General features: G+C 48.9%; 2 protein-coding genes across 2 annotated transcripts; one reads left to right on the top strand and one right to left on the bottom strand.

Annotated features, from left to right (window-relative positions):
- Positions 1–826: 826 nt before the first annotated feature.
- CST8 (cystatin 8) lies at positions 827–12,617 on the top strand (the record flags this gene model as incomplete). The annotated part of the gene is made up of 3 exons (XM_082857621.1): positions 827–1,054; positions 10,680–10,793; positions 12,534–12,617. The coding sequence occupies 3 exons, from the start codon at positions 827–829 to the stop codon at positions 12,615–12,617; spliced, it is 426 nt and encodes a 141-aa protein (XP_082713747.1).
- A 3,670-nt stretch (positions 12,618–16,287) lies between these two features.
- LOC309973504 (cystatin-9-like) lies at positions 16,288–18,667 on the bottom strand (the record flags this gene model as incomplete). Its single annotated transcript, XM_082857799.1, has 3 exons — positions 16,288–16,380; positions 17,136–17,246; positions 18,422–18,667. The coding sequence occupies 3 exons, from the start codon at positions 18,665–18,667 to the stop codon at positions 16,288–16,290; spliced, it is 450 nt and encodes a 149-aa protein (XP_082713925.1).
- Positions 18,668–20,983: the final 2,316 nt, after the last annotated feature.

Genomic DNA, 20,983 nt, shown 5'->3' on the forward strand with positions numbered 1-20,983 from the left:
GGGAGGCACACGGGAAGGTCTCCTCTCGCGGCCTGGGTTTGGTTGGCGATTCCTGGCAGAGGGCATGTGGGTCAGAGCGGTGTCCTGAGTGGGCAACCGAGCTAGGATCCCAGGAGTGTTCAGTGCTGGGTGTCTGTATCTAGAGCCTGACGGACACCAGGCATCTCTTGGTTTGGCCGTCACGTCCTCTGTTCAGCTTGGACACTCTGTCCCCACTTCTCTGTGGCGAACGCAACCCACGGACCCTGCTTTGTCTCGAGGGGCTGCTCCTTGTGTTCACCTGACACATTAACCACTGCCTCTGCCTCGTGAGCCAAATCCTGGTGACCTTCTGCGGCAGAAGGGGTTCCTCTAAAGCAAACGCACTTTACAAGCCGTGATCCCTCCTACGCGGGGGTGAGGCTGAGGCAGGGCAGCCCCGGTCTGAAGCAGACATGCAGCCCCGTGGCCGTTTCCTCCTGTGTAAAGGGTTTCGCAGCCCCACGGGGCTCTGATGATGAGAGACCACCCAGCACGTGCAGTGCCTACCACAGGGCCCAACCCAGCCGGCAGGGACAGGCGTGTGTGTGTGTACACGTATGTGCATCCCTCCCACACGTGAGTGCACAGAGGTGTGTGTCCTTCCAGAAAGGAAGCGTCCAAGATGGGAAAATGGACGGAATTGCACATTTCGCAGGCAGCCTCTTTTTTAGGCAGGCGATGTTAACCGCTGTTCTCCCCTCTCCGCCTGCAGCAGAGCTAGGAGGGGCCGGGTGCAGAGGCAGCAGGGCCCGGCCAGCCTTGCGAGGACAGGAGGGGCTCGGCCGCGCCCCTGGGCTGAGGTACCATGGCCAGGCTCCGCCCCGGCCTGCTGCTCCTGATGGCCATGGTGGCCCTCGCGTCCAGAGGTGTCCAGGCCTGGGGTTCATCGAAGGTGGTGAGGAAATTCCAAGACGTCCCCGAATCCTACGTATACGTGGAGCAGGCACTGTGGTTCGCCATGAAGGAGTACAACGAGGCCAGCAAGGACGCGTACACCTTCAAGGTGTTGCAGATTCTGAAGTCCCAGGAGCAGGTTGGTGGCTGTCACTCCCCGTTCTCTGTCCCCACACTCACATTTGTGGCAGGGCTGTCGTCCGTGGAGAGCAGCTGAGAGACACCTGAGCCAAAATTTATGAACTTTATTTTAGGGGTTTTTGGAAGAAAGTTAATGAAACTTCCTCCTTTATCATTCTGGGGTAAAACATAATATATCCATTCAAATAACTTAAACTTAGTTCTAGTCACATCAGAAAACACAGGTAAGAGTCCAGAAGGGCTCCTGAAGGGGTCAAGTTTGGGACAGTTTGAGCTGATATCATCAACCTAAGTGGCTACAGGGATGGATTACAACACATTTAACAAGTGAACAAGCTCCACATCCAGCTTTCACTGTAAAAAGGAACCAGGGCAGAAGGGAAGGCTCTTTTTTTACAGAAAAATGCCTACTTAGAGATGTGAAAGAACATGAAACTAGAAAATCACCTTTCGCAACCACCATGGTGGTAAGTAACTCAGGCCGAAGATCAGCAATGAATCCTCCACCTGGTGTGGGGGGAGAGGGGGAGGGGAGGAGGAGGGAGGGGGGTGGACCGCTATAGGGGTTGCTTGTTAATTAATTACAGCCAGGACACATGGGACAAATTGACACCGTGTACCTCTGATGTGACATCACTGCAAGGACACAGCGTTGCCTATATACGGTGTTCCTGCTCCAAAGGCCTGAGGGTGATCTCGAGGGACAATTAGACGAGTCCGTATTATGCGGCATTCTCTAAGACCGCTTAAAAATATCAGTGCGGGGCTTCCCTGGTGGTGGCACAGTGGTTGAGAGCCCGCCTGCCGATGCAGGGGACACGGGTTCGTGCCCCGGTCCGGGAAGATCCCACATGCCGCGGAGCGGCTGGGCCCGTGAGCCATGGCCGCTGAGCCTGCGCGTCCGGAGCCTGTGTTCCGCAACGGGAGAGGCCACAACAGTGAGAGGCCCGCGTACCGAAAAAAAAAAATCAGTGCTGTGGAAGACGGGGAAGAAGAAGGAAACGGTTCTCATTAAAGGAGGCTTAAGAAACATGACGTTAAATGCGAGATGTGATCCTCTGTTGTCTCTTGGATTTAAAATTATACTGTAAAGGATGTTCTTAGGGCAGTTGGAGGGTTTTGAACACGGACCATGTCTAAGATGAGTGCATTGAACCAGCGCTGTGTTTCCTGAGAAAGAGGGTTGTCCTGAGGTTTATGTAGGAGCCCGAGATGGGAGGTGGAGGGGTGAGCAATGAGGGGGGTCGGCAGAGGGTGAGGGGGCCCCACTGGGCCCGGGTTACGTTTGACGCCGGTCTGACCTACACCTCTGCCCCTCTTCCTCCTCCACTTGCCCCATCTGCCCTCTAACCTGCGCTGCCCACCCTCCAGCCACCATCAACCTGCCTCCGTTTCCTGTTTTCTTATGTGGGCAGAAGTTTCACTCAGCGTCTGGATCCCCTAAGAGGCCGGGACCCCTGGCTCCTGGCCACCTGCACAGGCTGAGGGCCCCGGGCTCCTGCTGGTTCTCCGTGTGGCCCCAGTTGTGTGGTTTGTGTTTTCAGGCAACAACACCTGGTCCAGGATGTGCGTCCCCAATGGGTGGCTGAAGTAAGACCTCATGGATGTCAATGCCCCAGGGGCTCAGATTTGGTACCTGTTCTTAGTGAAGTTCCCGTCTTTCCCAGGATGAGTCCACTTTCTTGGATGTTTTCATCTGTGCTCTCCAGTTACAGAAATAGGTATAGATGGTTCTGCTTTAAAGGCAGGTATTTAATAATAAAATAAACCAAAGACCCACATAGCTCAAGACTAACGCATCATTTCATGGTGTTTGCTACTTCTTTTCACGAATGTACATTTTGTGTGTGTGTGGTTTTCTTTTTTTGTTTTTATTTTAACCAAATAGCACCAATTATTAAAAAGGGCATTATTTCTACACTATACCACAGTGTCACCCCTGCCAAGCATGAGGTAGTTCTGCAGATGTAGGACTCTTTTCTATTCTATTCTTTTTTAATTTTTGAATTTTATTTTATTTTATATAGCAGGTTCTTATTAGTCATCCATTTTATACACATCAGTGTATACATGTCAATCCCAATCTCCCAATTCATCACACGACCGCTCCCACCCCCCGCCGCTTTCCCCCCTTGGTGTCCATATGTTTGTTCTCTACATCTGTGTCTCAATTTCTTCCCTGCAAACCAGTTCATCTGTACCATTTTTCTAGGTTCCACATATATGTGTTAGTATACAATATTTGTTTTTCTCTTTCTGACTTACTTCACTCTGTATGACAGTCTCTAGATCCATCCACGTCTCTACCCAATTTCGTTCCTTTTTATGGCTGAGTAATATTCCATTGTGAATATGTACCACGTCTTCTTTATCCATTCATCTGTCAATGGGCATTTAGGTTGCTTCCATGACCTGGCTATTGTAAATACTGCTGCAATGAACATTGGGGTGCATGTGTCTGTTTTTTTGTTTTTTTGTTTTTGCGATACGGGGGCCTCTCACTGTTGTGGCCTCTCCCGTTGCAGAGCACAGGCTCTGGACGCACAGGCTCAGTGGCCATGGCTCACAGGCCCAGCCGCTCCGTGGCATGTGGGATCTTCCCAGACCAGGGCACGAACCTGTGTCCCCTGCATCGGCAGGCGGACTCTCAACCACTGTGCCACCAGGGAAGCCCAACGTGTCTTTTTGAATTATGGTTTTCTCTGGGTATATGCCCAGAAGTGGGATTGCTGGGTCATAGGGTAATTCTATTTTTAGTTTTTTAAGGAACCTCCATACTGTTCTCCATAGTGACTGTATCAATTTACATTCCCACCAATGGTGCAAGAGGGTTCCCTTTTCTCCACACCCTCTCCAGCGTTTGTTATTTGTAGATTTTCTGATGATGCCCATTCTAACTGGTGTGAGGTGATAACCTCGTTGTAGTTTTGATTTGCATTTCTCTAATAATTAGTGATGTTGAGCAGCTTTTCATGTGCATCTTGACCATCTGTATGTCTTCTTTGGAGAAATGTCTATTTAGGCTTTCTGCCCATTTTTGGATTGGGTTGTTTTGTTAATATTGAGCTGCATGAGCTGTTTATATATTTTGGAGATTAATCCTTTGTCTATTGATTCGTTTGCAAATATTTTTTCCCATTCTGAGGACTGTCTTTTTGTCTTGCTTATGGTTTCCTTTGCTGCGCAAAATCTTTTAAGTTTCATTAGGTCCCATTTGTTTATTTTTGTTTTTATTTCCGTTACTCTAGGAGGTGGATCAAAAAAGATCTTGCCGTGATTTATGTCAAAGAGCGTTCTTCCTATGTCTTCCTCTAAGAGTTTTATAGTGTCCAGTCTTACATTTAGGTCTCTAATCCATTTTGAGTTTATTTTTGTGTATGGTGTTAGGGAGTGTTCTAATTTCATTTCTTACATGTAGCTGTCCAGTTTTCCCAGCACCACTTATCGAAGAGACTGTCCTTTCTCCATTGTATACCCTTGCCTCCTTTGTCATATATTAGTTGACCATAGGTGCATGGGTTTATCTCTGTGCTTTCTATCTTGTTCCATTGATCTATATTTCTGTTTTAGTGCCAGTACCATATTGTCTTGATTACTGTAGCTTTGTAGTATAGTCTGAAGTCAGGGAGTCTGATTCCTCCAGCTCTGTTTTTTTCCCTCAAGACTGCTTTGGTTATTCGGGATCTTTTGTGTCTCCATACAAATTTTAAGACTTTTTGTTCAGTTCTATAAAAAAATGCCATTGGTAATTTGATAGGGATTGCATTGAATCTGTAGACTGCTTTGGGTAGTATAGTCATTTTCACAATATTGATTCTTCCAATCCAAGAACATGGTATATCTCTCCATCTGTTGATATCATCTTTAATTTCTTTCATCAGTGTCTTACAGTTTTCTGCATACAGGCCTTTTGTCTCCCTAGGTAGGTTTATTCCAAGGTATTTTATTCTTTTTGCTGCAGTGATAAATGGGAGTGTTTCCTTAATTTCTCTTTCAGATATTTCGTCATTAGTGTATAGGAATGCAAGAGATTTCTGTGCATTAATTTTGTATCCTGCAACTTTACCAAATTCATTGATTAGCTCTAGCAGTTTTCTGGTGGCATCTTTAGGATTCTCTATGTATAGTATCATGTCATCTGCAAACAGTGACAATTTTACTTCTTCTTTTCCAAATTGTATTCCTTTTATTTCTTTTTCTTCTCTGATTGCCATGGCTAGGACTTCCAAGCCTATGTTGAATAATAGTGGTGAGAGTGGACATCCTTCTCTTGTTCCTGATCTTAGATGAAATGCTTTCAGTTTTTCACCATTGAGGATGATGTTTGCTGTGGGTTTGTCATATATGGCCTTTATTATGTTGAGGTAGGTTCCCTCTATGCCTGCTTTCTGGAGAGTTTTTATCACAAAGGGATGTTGAATTTTGTCAAAAGCTTTTTCTACATCCATTGAGATGATCAAATGGTTTTTATTCTTCAATTTGTTAATATGGTGTATCGCATTGATTGATTTGTGTATATTGAAGAATCCTCGCATCCCTGGGATAAATCCCACTTGATCATGGTGTTTGATCCTTTTAATGTGTTGTTGGATTCTGTTTGCTAGTATTTCGTTGAGGATTTTTGCATCTATATTCATCAGTGATATTGGTCTGTAATTTTCTTTTTTTTTGTAGTATCTTTGTCTGGTTTTGGTATCAGGGTGATGGTGGCCTCATAGAATGAGTTTGGAAGTGTTCCTTCTTGTGCAATTTTTTAGAAGAGTTTGAGAAGGATGGGTGTTAGCTCTTCTCTAAATGTTTGATAGAATTCACTTGTGAAGCCACCTGGTCCTGGGCTTTTGTTTGTTGGAAGATTTTTAATCACAGTTTCAATTTCATTACTTGTGATTTGTCTGTTCATATTTTCTATTTCTTGCTGGTTCAGTCTTGGAAGGTTATACCTTTCTAGGAATTTGTCCATTTCTTCCAGGTTGTCCATTTTATTGGCATAGAGTTGCTTGTAGTAGTCTCTTAGGATCCTTTGTATTTCTGCAGTGTCTGTTGTAACTTCTCCTTTTTCATTTCTAATTTTATGGATTTGAGTCTTCTCCCTCTTTTTCTTGATGATTCTGGCTAATGGTTTATCAATTTTGTTTATCTTCTCAAAGAACCAGCTTTTAGTTTTATTGATATTTGTTATTATTTTCTTTGTTTCTATTTCATTTATTTCTGCTCTGATCTTTATGATTTCTTTCCTTCTGCTAACTTTGGGTTTTGTTTGTTCTTCTTTCTCTAGTTTCTTTAGGTGTAAGGTTAGATTGTTTATTTGAGATTTTTCTTGTTTCTTGAGGTAGGCTTGCATAGCTATAAACTTCCCTCTTAGAACTGCTTTTGCTGCATCCCATAGGTTTTGGATCATCGTGTTTTCATTGTCATATGTCTCTAGGTATTTTTTGATTTCCTCCTTGATTTCTTCAGTGATCTCTTGGTTATTTAGTAACGTCTTGTTTAGCCTCCATGTGTTTTGTTTTTTCCTCTGATTTCTAATCTCATAGCATTTTGGTCAGAAAAGATGCTTGGTATTATTTCAGTTTTTTTAAATTTACTGAGGCTTGATTTGTGACCCAAGATGTGATCTTTCCTGGAGAATGTTTTGTGCGCACTTGAGAAGAAAGTGTAATCTGTTTTTTATTGGATGGAATGTCCTATAAATATCAATCAAATCTACCTAGTCTATTGTGTCATTTAAAGCTTGTGTTTCCTTAGTAATTTTCTGTTTGGATGATCTGTCCATTGGTGTAAATGAGGTGCTAATGTCCCCCACTGTTACTGTGTTACTGTTGATTTCCCTTTTTATAGCTGTTAGCAGTTGCCTTATGTATTGAGGTGCTCCTATGTCGGGTGCATATATATGTATAATTGTTTTATCTTCTTCTTGGATTGATCCCTTGATCATTAGGTAGTATCTTTCCTTGTCTCCTTTAACATTCTTTATTTTAAAGTCTATTTTACCTGATATGAGTATTGCTATTCCAGCTTTCTTTTGATTTCCATTTGCAAGGAATATCTTTTTCTATCCCCTCACTTTCAGTCTGTATGTGTCCCTAGGTCTGAAGTGGGTGTCTTGTAGACAGCAAATATATGGGTATTGTTTTTGTATCCATTCAGCAAGCCTGTGTCTTTTGGTTGGAGCATTTAATCCATTCACATTTAAGGTAATTATCGATATGTATGTTCCTATTACCATTTTCTTAATTGTTTTGGGTTTGTTTTTGTAGGTCATTTTCTTCTCTTGTGTTTCCCACTTAGAGAAGTTCCTTTAGCATTTCTTGTAGAGCTGGTTTGGTGGTGCTGAATTCTCTTATCTTTTGCTTGTCTGTAAAGCTTTTGATTTCTCCATCGAATCTGAATGAGATCCTTGCCAGGTAGAGTAATCTTGATTGTAGGTTCTTCCCTTTCATCACTTTAAGTATATCATGCCACCCTCTTCTGGCTTGTAGAATTTCTGCTGAGAAATCAGCTGTTAAGCTTATGGGAATTCCGTTGTACGTTATTTGTCATTTTTCCCTTGCTGCTTTCAATAATTTTTCTTTAATTTTTGCCAGTTTGATTACTATGTATCTCAGTGTGTTTCTCCTTGGGTTTATCCTGTACAGGACTCTCTGCACTTCCTGGACTTGGGTAGCTAGTTCCTTTCCCATGTTAGGGAAGTTTTCAACTATAATCTCTTCAAATATTTTCTCAGGTCCTTTCTCTCTCTCTTCTCCTTCTGGGACCCCTATAATGTGAATGTTGTTGTGTTTAATGTTGTCCCAGAGGTCTCTTAGGCTGTCTTCATTTCTTTTCATTCTTTTTTCTTTATTCTGTTCTGCAGCAGTGAATTCCACCATTCTGTCTTCCAGGTCACTTATTCATTCTTCTGCCTCTGTTATTCTGCTATTGATTCCTTCTAGTGTATTTTTCATTTCAGTTATTGTATTGTTCATCTCCATTTGTTTGTTCTTCAATTCTTCTAGATCTTTGTTAAGCATTTCTTGCATCTTCTCAATCTTTGCCTCCATTATTTTTCTGAGGTCCTGGATCATCTTCACTATCATTATTCTGAATTCTTTTTCTGGAAGGTTGCCTATCTCCACTTCATTTAGTTGTTTTTCTGGGATTTTATCTTGTTCCTTCATCTGGTACATAGCTCTCTGCCTTTTCATCTTGTCTATCTTTCTGTGAATGTGGTTTTTGTTCTACAGGCTGCAGGACTGTAGTTCTTGCTTCTGCTGTCTTCCCTCTGGTGGATGAGGCTATCTAAGAGGCTTGTGCAAGTTTCATGATGGGAGGGAGTGGTCAGGAATGTACACTTTATTTCTTAGTTGACTGTCAGCTCAAATGCAGGTAAGGTTGCAAAAGAATCAGGTAGAAACAGGTTCCAAAAGAGGCTAGAACAGAAGTGTTTAAAACTCTTTGGCATTCCAGCTACAAACTGCTGGAAAACATATTGAAGAAAGGGGGTAAGGAAGAATGCACCACCCCCCAAACAAAAATAACTCCTAATGAAAGCGAACAGAAAAATGCTGGGTGAAAATTCGGATAAAAATAACATATGCCCATGTGCTATAGAAAGAAAACTGCTCTATTCCATTGGATGATTTAAGTTAAAAGTGCAAAGATCTTTATCAGCAGTGGCCACTAACAGCCTGAAGTCAAATCTGGCCCACTTCTCATATTTGTACATCCCGTGAGCTACAAATGATTATAAGAAACAAAAGAAGGAGACTATTTTGTGACATATGAAAATTACTTTACATTGAAACTTCAGTGTCCATAAACACAATTTTGTTAAGACACAGCCACACATACTTTTTGAGGGTCCTCTGGACTGTATTTGTGCTGCAAAGCCTGGAATATTTCCTCTCTGGCCCTTGAAGAAAAAGCATGTGGCCGCCTGCTCCAGTTCATAGCTGGCTGGGGTTCTGCTGCCGATTTCACACACGGTGAAGACTGGTAGGAAAGACCGCCAATGGCAGCCTGGAGCCATGTTTACTTTGTGCTAGATCCAGTGGCTTTCTGTATGTGCACTCAGGTTTTCAAATTCACATAGGAGGAAACAGGCACAGAGAGGTTTAGTAACTTGCCCAGGGTCACACAGCTACTAAGTAGAAGAGCCAAGATTTAAACCCAGGCTGCCTGCTCTTAATTCACCCATGCTACTGCCTCTGAGTGATGCTGGATGGGATGAAGGTGATGGGACATTGCAGCCAGCCAGGAGGGGACGGTGTCACAGGAGGCTAGGAGAGTCAGAGAGGCCTGGCCATGAAAGGAGGGAGGGGCTGCCTCTGAAGCTGGATCCCCATCTGCCTCCCTTTCCTGGGCAATTGGGGATTAAGACGGGGCTGGTGGTCGGTCAGTGGTTGTTGAGTGTGATTTGGGAAAATCTGTTTTCTTGATAATTTTTACTTGGAAATATAACTCAAAGCTAAAGCACTCCTTCTCAATTGAGCATGGATTTTGCTCCACAGGGCATTTTGGGCAATGCCCAGAGATGTTTCTGGTCATCACAACTGAAGGGGTTGCTACTGAGGTTGGGGGGCTGGAGGCCAGGGATGTGGGTCACCACCCTCTGGGCACAGCATGGCTCCCCATGGCCAAGAAGGACCCAGCTCCAAATGCCAACAGCGCTGAGGCAGAGAAACTTAATATCCAGTCATGAAAAATGTGCTGGGGTACATTTGGAAGTAGTTGAAGTAAAAAGTGAAAGTGACCACTGATTTCTTGCATCCCCCATAGACTCGTCAATCCTGGGGGCACCCCACAAGTGTCCTTTCAGACACTTAGATGCATAACTGAAAAATTTTAAGTATACTTTATATTCATGAAACTGTACTTAGAATTCTGCCTACACCCATTTTGTTTAATGCCCAGGTGACTTTTCTAGAACTTCCAAAATGTTTACTGCATTTTCCAAATTATCTCTTATTCTTCTGTGCTCAGTTATGGTGTTTAACTAACTTGGTCATTCTCATTCACATGTTGATTCCCTGACGTCTTGTAAACTTTGTTTTCCTGTTCGTTCTTTAATCGTGAGAGTGGACATTTGTCATTGTTCATCTGCATTTCCCTGTGAGACCCTTCTTGAGTACAGCGCTGACTGGAGCTCTGCATGGGGAGGGGAAGGGAGGGGAGATGCCCAGAAAGTCAGGGATTTGGGAGGGTATATGACGTGGAATAAGGCAAGGATGACTCAAAATACCAAAACTTTAAAGGGAATCGATACACTCTCAGTGGATTTCGATGAAAATGCTGTTTATTTCTAGAGCTCCAATGAGCAAACCATTAGTTTTCCCAGGCAAAAATGGTCTTTAAGGAATAGTTTTCTTGCTTTATTTTGGTGACAGTTTTCATTACTTTAAAATTAAATACCATAATGAGAGTGACTGAGAAACAGAGAGAGAGAGACAGAGAGAGCAAGGTAAGAACCACCTCCACGTTACCCCAAAACTCTGGCCAAAAAAAAAAAAAAAAAACTGTAGGAGGGAAGGAGGTGAGAAGACATCTTTTGCCCTAAGCAGTCAGTGACATGTTTGTTTATCAGAAATGACAATTGATACCACATATTCTTTTATGATCTCTAACTTTAAATTACTCATGGACAGGTCACAGATAGTTTGGATTACCTTCTTGAAGTCAAAATTGCCCGGACAATGTGCAAGAAAGCTTCAGGGGGAAATGAAAACTGCTTAGTACAACGGGATCCCAAAATGCAGAAGGTAGGTGCTGAGATAGAGTTCAACAGCCTTGGATCGTCTTGCTCAAAATCGCCTGTTACCCTCCAAGGATTCCTCCCAGTCTCTGCCCTTGCATGGATCATGGAACTCCTAGAGATTCCCCATTTCTGACCTCCTATAGATTCGAGCTTATCTGTTTTCTTTATTTATTGAGACTTAGAAAGGAAGAAAGGGTAACTACCTGAGCTCCGTGGAAAATAAATTTTAAAACCTGATACTGTTTTAAATAGTAAAAGGCCCTATTCACTTAAGGTAGAAAATTTAGAAATTTTCCGAAGTATTAAGTAGCTTAAAATCAACTACAGAAGACAAAAACAATCAACTAAAAATACCTTTATGGAAAGTTTACTGCTGTCCACTTAGCTTTATACATCCTAGTTTCTTCTATATTTTACATTTGTATTTTTGTGTAGTGGGAATCACACTGTACACTGTTCCACAATTTAGACTTTTATTTAATAATAAAATCTAAGGATTTCCAAAACCGTAAAATTATTTGAGGGCATTATGTAATGAAACTATTTGACTTCGTTTAATGGTGTTTCCACATATTATTTAGTCACCCCCTGAGAATTTATTATTTAAGTTTTTCTAATTTTTAGCTATTATGAACAGTGCCATAATGAATATTCTTCTTTATTTCTGTTTGTGTGTATATCTGATTGTTGTTGCCTTGTGGGCAGAGTTCCAAGAAGTTGAATTCCTTGTCCAATATTTTTTCACCTCTTAAAGATTTTTAATCCGTTAATACAGTGCTAAAGTATCCTCTATGGTTGATTTTAATAATTGGGTTTTCAATCCCTTTATTTTGCGATTGTTTCCTGTCTACCCTGGCGATCACAAGTTAAGCAATTAGTTAACCCTCTGGTAAGCATACTGCCTGCCCTCCCTGCCCTCCCTGCCCTCCCTGCCATTGCCAGGAACCAGCTCCACCCATCCTGACGCCCCTCCAGCCTGGACACCCCGCTGACCTGGCCTCAGTTCCTCCGTGGTCTGTCTGGGTTACTGGTCACTTGGTCCTATTTCCCCCTCAACTTGACCCCTCAGTCTGTGTATCTTATGCAACTTCACTTCTACTGGGTGTTGCCATAAAGAGCTATTTGTACTTTATATTTTTCTTCTAACTGAATAAAGATTTTAGGTGAGAGGAGGGACACAGTGATCTCATCCACCCCAGGAGCCTGGAGCCCCGCTCCCTCTGCAGGCCCTGTGTCTCCTCCCAGCTCCCCAGCTGCAAGCTTTCCCTGGTGGAATCTGGCCAGACTCTGACGCCGCTTTCCAAGGCATGCAGGACCCTGGCTATTCTTGTGGTGCTGTATACCCTGGGAAGGACCCACTGGGCCCTCCACGCCACGTGGGGTCTCCATGGGCCGCAGGAAGCTGGCGTGTCTGGAGAAGGGCCAGAGCTGGACACTAGGATTTCTTGAGGATAATTGGTCCTGGGCTCCAACTCTTGCCCACCTGGAGCAAATGGAGCCACAACCGTGATGGCTTCAGCTCTCAGGGAGGTGAACCGATGGGGGTCCATCCCAGTCATGAGGCTGGCTGCTCTGCCATTGGGCCAACAGCTTGGGGATCTGTAGAGGCGTGGCTGGCTCAGGCGGCCTTTTGTCCCTCTTGAAGCCAAATCCTGGCACCTGGAAATAGGAACTTCTGGGGCTTTTTGACTTTTGCTTTTTGCAATTGTTCTTACAAGTTGGTTATTGTTTTTGTCTCTTTTAGATGTTTCATTGCACCTTTATTGTGGCATCCAAACCCTGGAACTTTGAACTCAATATGCTGAAGAAAGAATGTCAGCCTGTCTAATGGTCTTCTAGCACATTCTGCCGCTCTCATGAGCATTTAAAGAAGCAAAGACACTCGCAAAACATTTAAATAACACATCTGACCTATTGACTTCATTTTGTAGCCTTCTTGCTTTTTTGTGCATTCTTCAGGCGTGGAGGCTGAGAATGTGGTTCCGGGCTGTGTAGTGTCTTCTGCTCGGTCAACTCATTTACCAGCAGGGGCAGTCTGCTCCCAATGAATGGAAGAGAACACGAACCTGTTTCCGTATTTCACCAAACTCTGGGCACAAGTTACTTTTTGTTGACAGCTCTTTGTGTGGAACTAATAGGAAGACCCACCCCTCCACTGCTTCAGGCTGGTGGGTAGTTTCTGCAAGGCTCTGAAGATGCGTTGAGAATGTCCATCCATGGATTTCCACAGAAATCTCCCTGCCCAGGGCTCTGGAAAACACAGCAAAATGGCTTAGAAACAGTTTTAACCCCCTGATCCAACCCGGGAGCTAGCTGTATCATTTGGAGATTAGTGTTTTACTTTTGGTTTTGAACTGAGGCAGAAAAATGCAAGAGTGGTGGTCCATGGAGAGGAGGCTGCCTTTGTGCACGTGTGTGTGTGTGTTCATGCGTGTGTGCGCTCGCACAGGGTGAGAGGTATAATCCAATGCTGCCTGACTGATCACCCCGCCCTTGGTGCTCAAGCAACGTATTATGTCTCCGTGGTGTCTGTGCACCAGGGGTCTGGGGTAGCTTGGCTGATGTCAGCTAGCCCGAGGTCACACTCAGGCTCTGATGGCACTGCCCTCGTCTGAAGGTGAGTTTGGCCCCGGAGAACCCACTCTCCAGGCGGCTTGCCTTCCCGGCTGCTGGCTGGCATTGGCTGTCGGCAGGTGGTCTCTGCTATCCTCAGTGCGGGCCTCTCCACTTGGCCTCTCTGGGAGATCGGTTCCTCTGGACGGAGTGTCCAAGAGACGGGGAGGGAAGCCACAGCGCCCTCGGTGACCCAGCTTCAGATGTGACACACCATCAACTCTTTGTGTTGTTGGTCACCTAGATCAGCTCTGGTTCAGTGTGGGAGGGGAGGCTTAAAGGTGTGATGACCAGGAGATACGGTTCAGCAGAGGCCGTGGAAGAGGCAGGCTCTCGCTGTGTGTGTGTCTGTGTGTGTGTGTATGTGTAGGGCTGGGCTGAGATGGTGAAGCAGGTCAACATGACAAGAAGGAAGCACGTTCCAAAACGTAGGTGTGGAAACTACAGGACTGGTGTGCAGGTGAGGGCCAGCCAGCCAGGTAAGCGTCAACAGCCACACAGGAGCAGGTCGGATCCCACCTGGCTGACAGGCGAACCCTCCCTGGGACTTCTCCTCTGGCAGGACTTGCCTGCGGTGAGCATCTGTGAGGGGTGGGCTGGACAGCCCGGTGCCTGACGCTCCTGAGAGGAGCCCTCCGCCAATGCAGGACTTGGGGGAGAAATACCTCAGTTCTTTTTTATAAATTACAGTGTAATTGACCTACAACATTGTTAGTTCCAACTGCACAACAATAGTCCTCTGTTGTACAAAGTGAGCCCCAAGATGAGTCTAGTTACTATCTGTCACCCTATGGATACAAAGTCATTACAATATTATCGACTGCCCCCATGCTGGACCTTCCATCCTGTATCTCATTTATAACTAGACTTTTGTACCTCTTAATCTCCCTAGCCCTTTTCATTCACCCCTCTCCCTCCAGCATAGATCATCAAGAATTTGGGGGGGAAAAAAAGAGAAAGAGTCACAAATGCACCTTCCAGCAGGCCATGTTGCTTCCCGGGCTGACCACCGCCACGAGGAAACTAGGGTCCAAATCCCACGGCTGTTCTAGCTCCCTGGGAGTCTGGGGACCAGGGCTGGGGGAGGTGCAGACGGGGGGAGCGGGCTGAGGAGTACACAGGGAAGGGACGGCCAGCTGCTGGGTGTGACCCTGCGTCCATAACCAGACAGCCCCGCCCCTTCCTGTCCACCGGAGAGGCCCGGGCAACTGCAAAGTCCTCCCAAAGTCTCCAATTGCTTATTCCTTTGTGTTGAGTCCTTATTTATTGAGCCCCAGGGCTGTGCCTGGACCCTGACACGTGGGAAGGCTGAGGAAACTGTCCGAATGTGCCCCTGGCAGATGGGAAAGTGGGCACAGAGCAGAACACAGGGTCTGGAGGCACGGCATTGGTCACTGATGCTGCATTTCCTTTCATGGCCCTCTCGATGCCCAGCTGCAAGCCTTGGTGACCCAGAGCCTATGGCCGACAGGTCAGCAGCTGGGAGGGCAGAGTCCCCACTAGTCTCTCGTTTCAGGAGAGGGGGGTGCCTGCCTTAGCTGTGGGCTGTGCTTGGAGCCCAGCAATCCCGCCTCTGCCTCCGGCGAGGTGTTGCCCAGGGATGGACAACAGGGCCAGAAACCCACTTCCCTGATTCTTCAGTGCACAGATTCCAGTGGGAGGAAGGGGTCCAGCACACACCATTCCAGGCAGAGGTGCTCAGGGTCAGGGAAGAGGCTCCTCCCACCAGGACAGGTCCCTCAGTCCACACCTGCGCTCACCAAGCTAAGCAGTGCAGGTGTCCTACCTTCTGGACTAGTGAGGGATAGTGGGGTCGGGACAAACCCAGGCCCTGCAGCTCCCCTCCAGGGGCAGATGCACTGGCAAAGCCGCACGCATGTGGGCTGACAGGCAGCACACCATCCCTGGCAGAAGCCGGGTTTGACACCCCTCCCACGGTCCCTCCACAGCCCCAGGAAAGGGATGAGCTCATGAAGGGCCGGGCAGCTTCCCCACGTTGGGGTGACCTCAGAGGAGACCCTTTCCCAGGAGTTGCTTAAGGAGAATTGTGGCGTCGATTCCTTGGAAACATCATGGGAAGCACAGTGCGTAAAGGATCCTTTAAGCTTCCTTTGGTGGAAACAGCCGGGAGTCAGGAAAGACCTCAGAGGGAGAAGGAGGAGGGGTGGGGGAGGGTCTTGGAGAGCAACTTGCCTGGTCCAGGCCCAGGTGGCAGGGGGACAAGAGCACAGCTGCGCCTATGCTGAGCAACGCCCGCCAACAGCGAGGATGCCCGTGTCTGGGCTCCCCTTGGCTCTGCCGGAGTCAGGGCCTGGGAAGCCAGCCAGGTGTGTGTGGAGGACGCATCCTGAAGAAGTCCTCACACCACACAAAGGGTCCCCTCTCCAGGAGACCCTGCGACACACACTTGAGAGCAGGTTTTGATTCAGGAGGTGATCGCGGGCAGCACAAGGAGAGGAGGCAAGGAGGGAGAAGGTCCACGTGGCTGCTACCAAGAGTCCCAGGGCAGCCATGGGCTTCTGCACAGCCACCTCTGAATGGCCGCCCTGGGGCAGGGATGCTGAGCCTGGAGACCCTGCTCAGACGCACTGTGCTCCTACCTTGTGGCACCTGCGGCTGGCTCAGGGGTCCACGGAGGAGAGACCCAGCCCCTGGGCTCAGCCGGCTGCCCTGCTGGCAGGACAGCCTCAGCGGCCCAGCACCCAACCTCTGGAACCAGGTGGCGCAAAGCTGCTTGCAGTGCTGACGTTTAATGACCAATTCTACAGGAGGAAATGACAGGGAGGAATGTCCACATTGCCCGGATGTGACACCCAGACACCTGCTCATGCAGAGGACAGAACCAGAGCTGCTCAGCCACTGAAGGGCCACGGCAGGGTGTGGTCTCATTCAGCGGAGCCCTCCGAGCAGGTGTTGTTCAGGAGTTGAAACTTTGTTCTCCAGGGTTCAGTGTCGATTGTAAAGAAGCAGGTGATGGTCTACGGGACAAAGCACAGGGACAGAGAGTGGCGGGAGGGGCCTTGGGAAGCGTGTCGCTCCAGCTCTAAAGCCAGCATCCCCCCAACCTTGCCTTCCTGGGGTGGGCAGCTGGGGGCGCAGGCTCTGGCCCTCAGTCCTGGATGTTCCCGACCTGGGACTCTCTCCTAACCCCAGAGGCACCTGGGTCATTCTCCCCTCTCCAGCTCTGTGGTCTCCAGGGACCCATCCCCCAGGATGTCCCAGTGTGACCCGTGCCCCCAGCGTCCCTGCAGGGCCTCTGATCCAACTCGGGTTTGTCCCGGGGCGGGGTTCACCCGCCTTATCACCAGGGCAGGGCCTGGGAGGGAGGGCAGTGGGGCTCCTCCGCTTCCACCCCTCGGGCTCTGGGTCAGTGGCAGAGGGACCCGAGAGCGGGCTACTCAACCCAGGTGATGTTGTTGCCGCCCCCCTCCTCACTTCTCCTGAAGGCAGGGAAGGGAGGTGGGTGAACACCAGGGAGGGCACATTCCCGTCTCTGGCCCAGGTGACCCAGACCCAAGTGGTCTGGAGTAACCTGACCCCAGTGTGACCTGGGGTGCAGCGGCTAGACAGGCCAGGGGCGTACAAGTGACCGGGGCTGGCCTGCCTGGCTGGGCTCCGTCCTGCAAAGCCCCTCCGTGTCCCTTGGGACGGCATTGTCATCACTCCCCACACCCCCTGCCCCGAGGCAGCGTCCACAGCCTTGTAACCTGAGGGCTGCTGTCCCGTGTCTTACATTGTTCAAGTCTGGACTTGCTTGAAACGGACAGTTGTCAATATCTTCGTCAAATTTCCCACACCTGGTTCCGCCGAGCTGCAGCTCCGTGGAGAACACGATGCCATTTACCTGCGTTTGTACAGACCTTGAAGTGGACCCATTCCCTGCACCCCCCCCACACACACATTCACACACACACACACGAGAATACAAGCACACAGGCACACTCACAGGATTGGGACGATGGCTCTATGAAACATCACCCCTCTCACGAAGTGCACTCTGAAGGTTTCTGTCCTCTTCTCCACTCCCTGTCCTTCAGCCTTACAGTGTCTTCTGGCTCCATCCGGCCTTTATTTCCGACACCCAGAGTCAGTCTTGGACTCCAGGCCAAAGACCATAGACAGAGGCCCAGCTGGAGGGTGCAGGGCAGCAGGACCAGCCAGGACCAGCTCCAGTGTCCACGGAGTGAAGCCCAGCAGCGTGGAGGGCCCTCCGCCTTCCTTCTATCACTCAACCCAGAGGTGCAGAGGGAGTGACGCCCCAGCGCCCCACCACACACAAGCATACAGACAAAGCACACGCACACAACCACACACGCGCACACAGCCACACACAGGACCAGAAGTGCCCCTCCTCCGGAGTGTTCTCGGTGTTCGTGTCTGCAGCCCACGTGAAAATCACAGCCCTGGTTGCATTCTGCAGAGACTGCATTGCTAGGGGAACATTTTAGGGTTAAGAATGCCATCTGGGAAGAGTGTAAATCACACTCGGTCCACGTAGGTGGGGACCCAGAGGGAGCCCAGAACACGTGGAGTCAGAGGAGAGGCTGTGAGCTCCCAGAGGCTCCTCAGGACCAGCGGGGCCTGTGACTCCGGAGCCGCTCTCCGCCTCCCTCTGTGGGCGTCTCTGTGTATCTCTCTCTCTCTGTTTTTCCTAAACTAACCTATTTTAATGTTATTTCCATGAAATCTTTTCTAAATCTCTCTAATCCAGTATCTTCTGTCTGGCTCTTTATTTTTACTAAATAGTTTCATCCCCTCTTACTCCATATTTGGTCATTCTTCATTAAACAAGGTCAGAAATGATGAAAACTGAAAACACAACTTACATATGAGTAGACTGACAGTTTAAAAAGTTCCCAAGTTATTTTTTTTATAAAACTGAAACTAACCAAATAGAGTTTATCCCTCTATATTATGGGTTTCAAATGGTGATAGAGACCCCTTGATGACAACCCCCTCCTGACCCTCATTAGCAGCAGGTGTGGGCCCGTGCAGGAGGGGGGAGGATGTGGCACCTACCGGCTCCTTCCACGACCTCAGGATTCGCACCACCTTGTAAGCATTGCTGTCCTGGCTCCTCTGGTTGAATACATGTACGGCGTACTCCACGGTAGCAGGGAAGTAAAGCTCCAAGGTTGCTTGGTCTTCACCATTCCCTTCCCCTTGGGGTTGCCAGCCGTGAGTCACCACGAACTGGGGACCTAAGAGAAGCAGGAGCAGGGCCCAGGGCTGAGCCCACCTGCACGCCCACTGCTGACACAGCATGGCTGTGGGCGCCTGGACACCCAGGCTTCGCCCTTCCCTGCGCCGGCTCCCACCCAGCCTCCCTGGGCATTGGGCCAGTTCATCTGCTCCGGGACATACTCCTGGCCCTGGTCCTCCCCTCTGGCGTCACACCCTGTCCCTTCCCTCTTGTGACCCTGCCTCCTCCATCCTAAGCTGATAAAATTGCCTCCTGTTGAGGAAAGAGAAGCGAGACCCAGGCAGGGTGGGTGGAGAAGGACCAGCTGTGGAGGAGGGACCCCTGCTGCAGCTGAAGCCCAGACATACACCCCCCTCGGCACCTCAGTGGGAGGGGAGGCTGAGTTGTGTGTCCCAGTTTCGGACGCTGAATCAAGGACACAATTGCAAAGGGTTGAATTCGAAGGGGGTCTCTGGATGCAGCAGTAGGTGCGGGTCAGCGAGAAGAGGAGGGACAGCGCCAAAGAGGATGAGCGGCCCAGAGCCAGCTTGTGGGTGACAGAAGGCGGCCTGCCCAGAGGGGAAGTGTATTCACGCTAGGAAAGCAGCAGAGGGCCGAGGTCTGGACAAGTGCAGGTGTGTCCTTGTTCCCCGTGGCCCCCAGCCACCTCGAGTTCTGGAACACAGGCGCCCAAGCCCCTGGGCGGGTGCCGGGGGAGAAGACTTGCAGGTCCTAGAAGCAGGAGCTTCCCGCCAAATCCCTGCGTCTCCCATGACACAGTCACTTCGCCCCGGGATCTCAGCCTGGGGCCTGGCTAGCTGATGGACACGCCCTCCCTCCAGAGGTGTGACCGGAGGGTGGCCACTGACACACCCTGGGCCCGGGTGCCCCCTTGTCGGGGGCTGTCACCGGAGGAGGCAGAGTGAGCGAGGGGGAAGCAGAGAGAGGGGAGGAAGCCAAGGCGCTCAGGAGGCTGAGCTGAGCCCGCAGGAGACGCCAGTGTCTCGGCGCCTCGGGGCCACAGCTCAGAGGGCACACGACTCCTGTGTGCTGGGTTTGCGTCCGAGGAAGAGACCGTCACAGCCTCCAGCTGGGGCACAAACCAGCTCTGGGACGATGACACAGCACACTCTTTCCAGACAAGACTTTTCCTCTGTGCCCCCGAAACAGGCCTCTTTCCTCTGTCCGCAGCTGCTGGAGCACTTCCGAGGGGCCCAGCATCCCCCAGAGGCCTGTGGATGCCCCCTACCCTGGGCCTTGCCCTCCTCCAGGATCCTGACCCAGCAGGTCTGTTCAGGCCCGGAGAATGTGCCTCTTAGTTGGTTCCCAGGGGACGGTGCTGTCCCTGCCTCTGGTCCACACGTTGAGTAGCACAGTTCAGGGTCCCCGGGAGTGGCCACAGCAGAGTCACAATGGGAAGTCACTCACTTGTGTGGGCTGGGGGCTTGAGAATGGTTTCTGATGGCCACACTGGATCAGAGAAGGAGTAAGGATACCACGCCTGGGGACAGAGAAAAAGGTGGGTTTCTAGAAGCCCGGCATCAGTGAGTAGATGGTGCCTATGGGGGGAGAGAAGGGGCTTTGACCCTGACTTTCTGTCCCCCCCACCCCACCCCCGCCCGACTTGCTTAGAGCTGCTGTCTTCCCGGGAGCAGGGACTCTGAACCCTGCCCAGGCCTCCCCTCCTCGGGGTGCCCAGGTGCCCGAGACCAGCTCACATCTCATCCTCCCCCCACTCCTCCCTGAGATCTTGGCCTGGCCCTTGGCAGTGAAAGCTCAGAGCCCTAACCACTGGACTCCCTGAGAATTCCCTGTGATTTTTTTTTTTTTTTCCAAGCAGGTTCCATTGTCACCGTTCCCTGGTGTCCAAGCACAGGACTCAGTCCTGGCTGGAAGGTGTCATTTTGCCATTTGGTGTTTGCAACAAAGAAGCAAGGCAATATGATCAGGTGTGGGAAGCAACCAGACGTGCAGGAAAACCCGAGAGAGGTTGTGTCTCTGGGCTACCATTCAACCTCAAAGCAGAAGGATGTTGCATTAATGTGGATGGACCAGGAGGAAATTTTAGTGACGGAAGCCAGACAGAGGACAAAACACTGCTTGATTCCACTTTCATGAGGACTCCAAAGTGCTCAAAGCAGAAAGTGGAACGCTGGCTCCCAGGGCTGGAAGGAGGCAACTGGAGGGGATGTTGGTCAGAGGATATAAATCTTACTTACAAGATGGACAATTTCTGGATGTGTACTCTACGACATAGGGCCTGGAGCTGACACTGCCGTGGACTTGCACCTGGGCTGACAGGTCAGATGTTGAATAAGTGCTCTCCACACCGGAAAAGAAAAACATTAAATAAAAACGCGAAGGTGATCCCTGTATAGCCTGGACAGTGGGAGCTTTCT

This window comes from Leucopleurus acutus (assembly GCF_964270905.1).
Source record: "Leucopleurus acutus genome assembly, chromosome: 16".
NCBI classification, from domain to species: domain Eukaryota; kingdom Metazoa; phylum Chordata; class Mammalia; order Artiodactyla; family Delphinidae; genus Leucopleurus; species Leucopleurus acutus.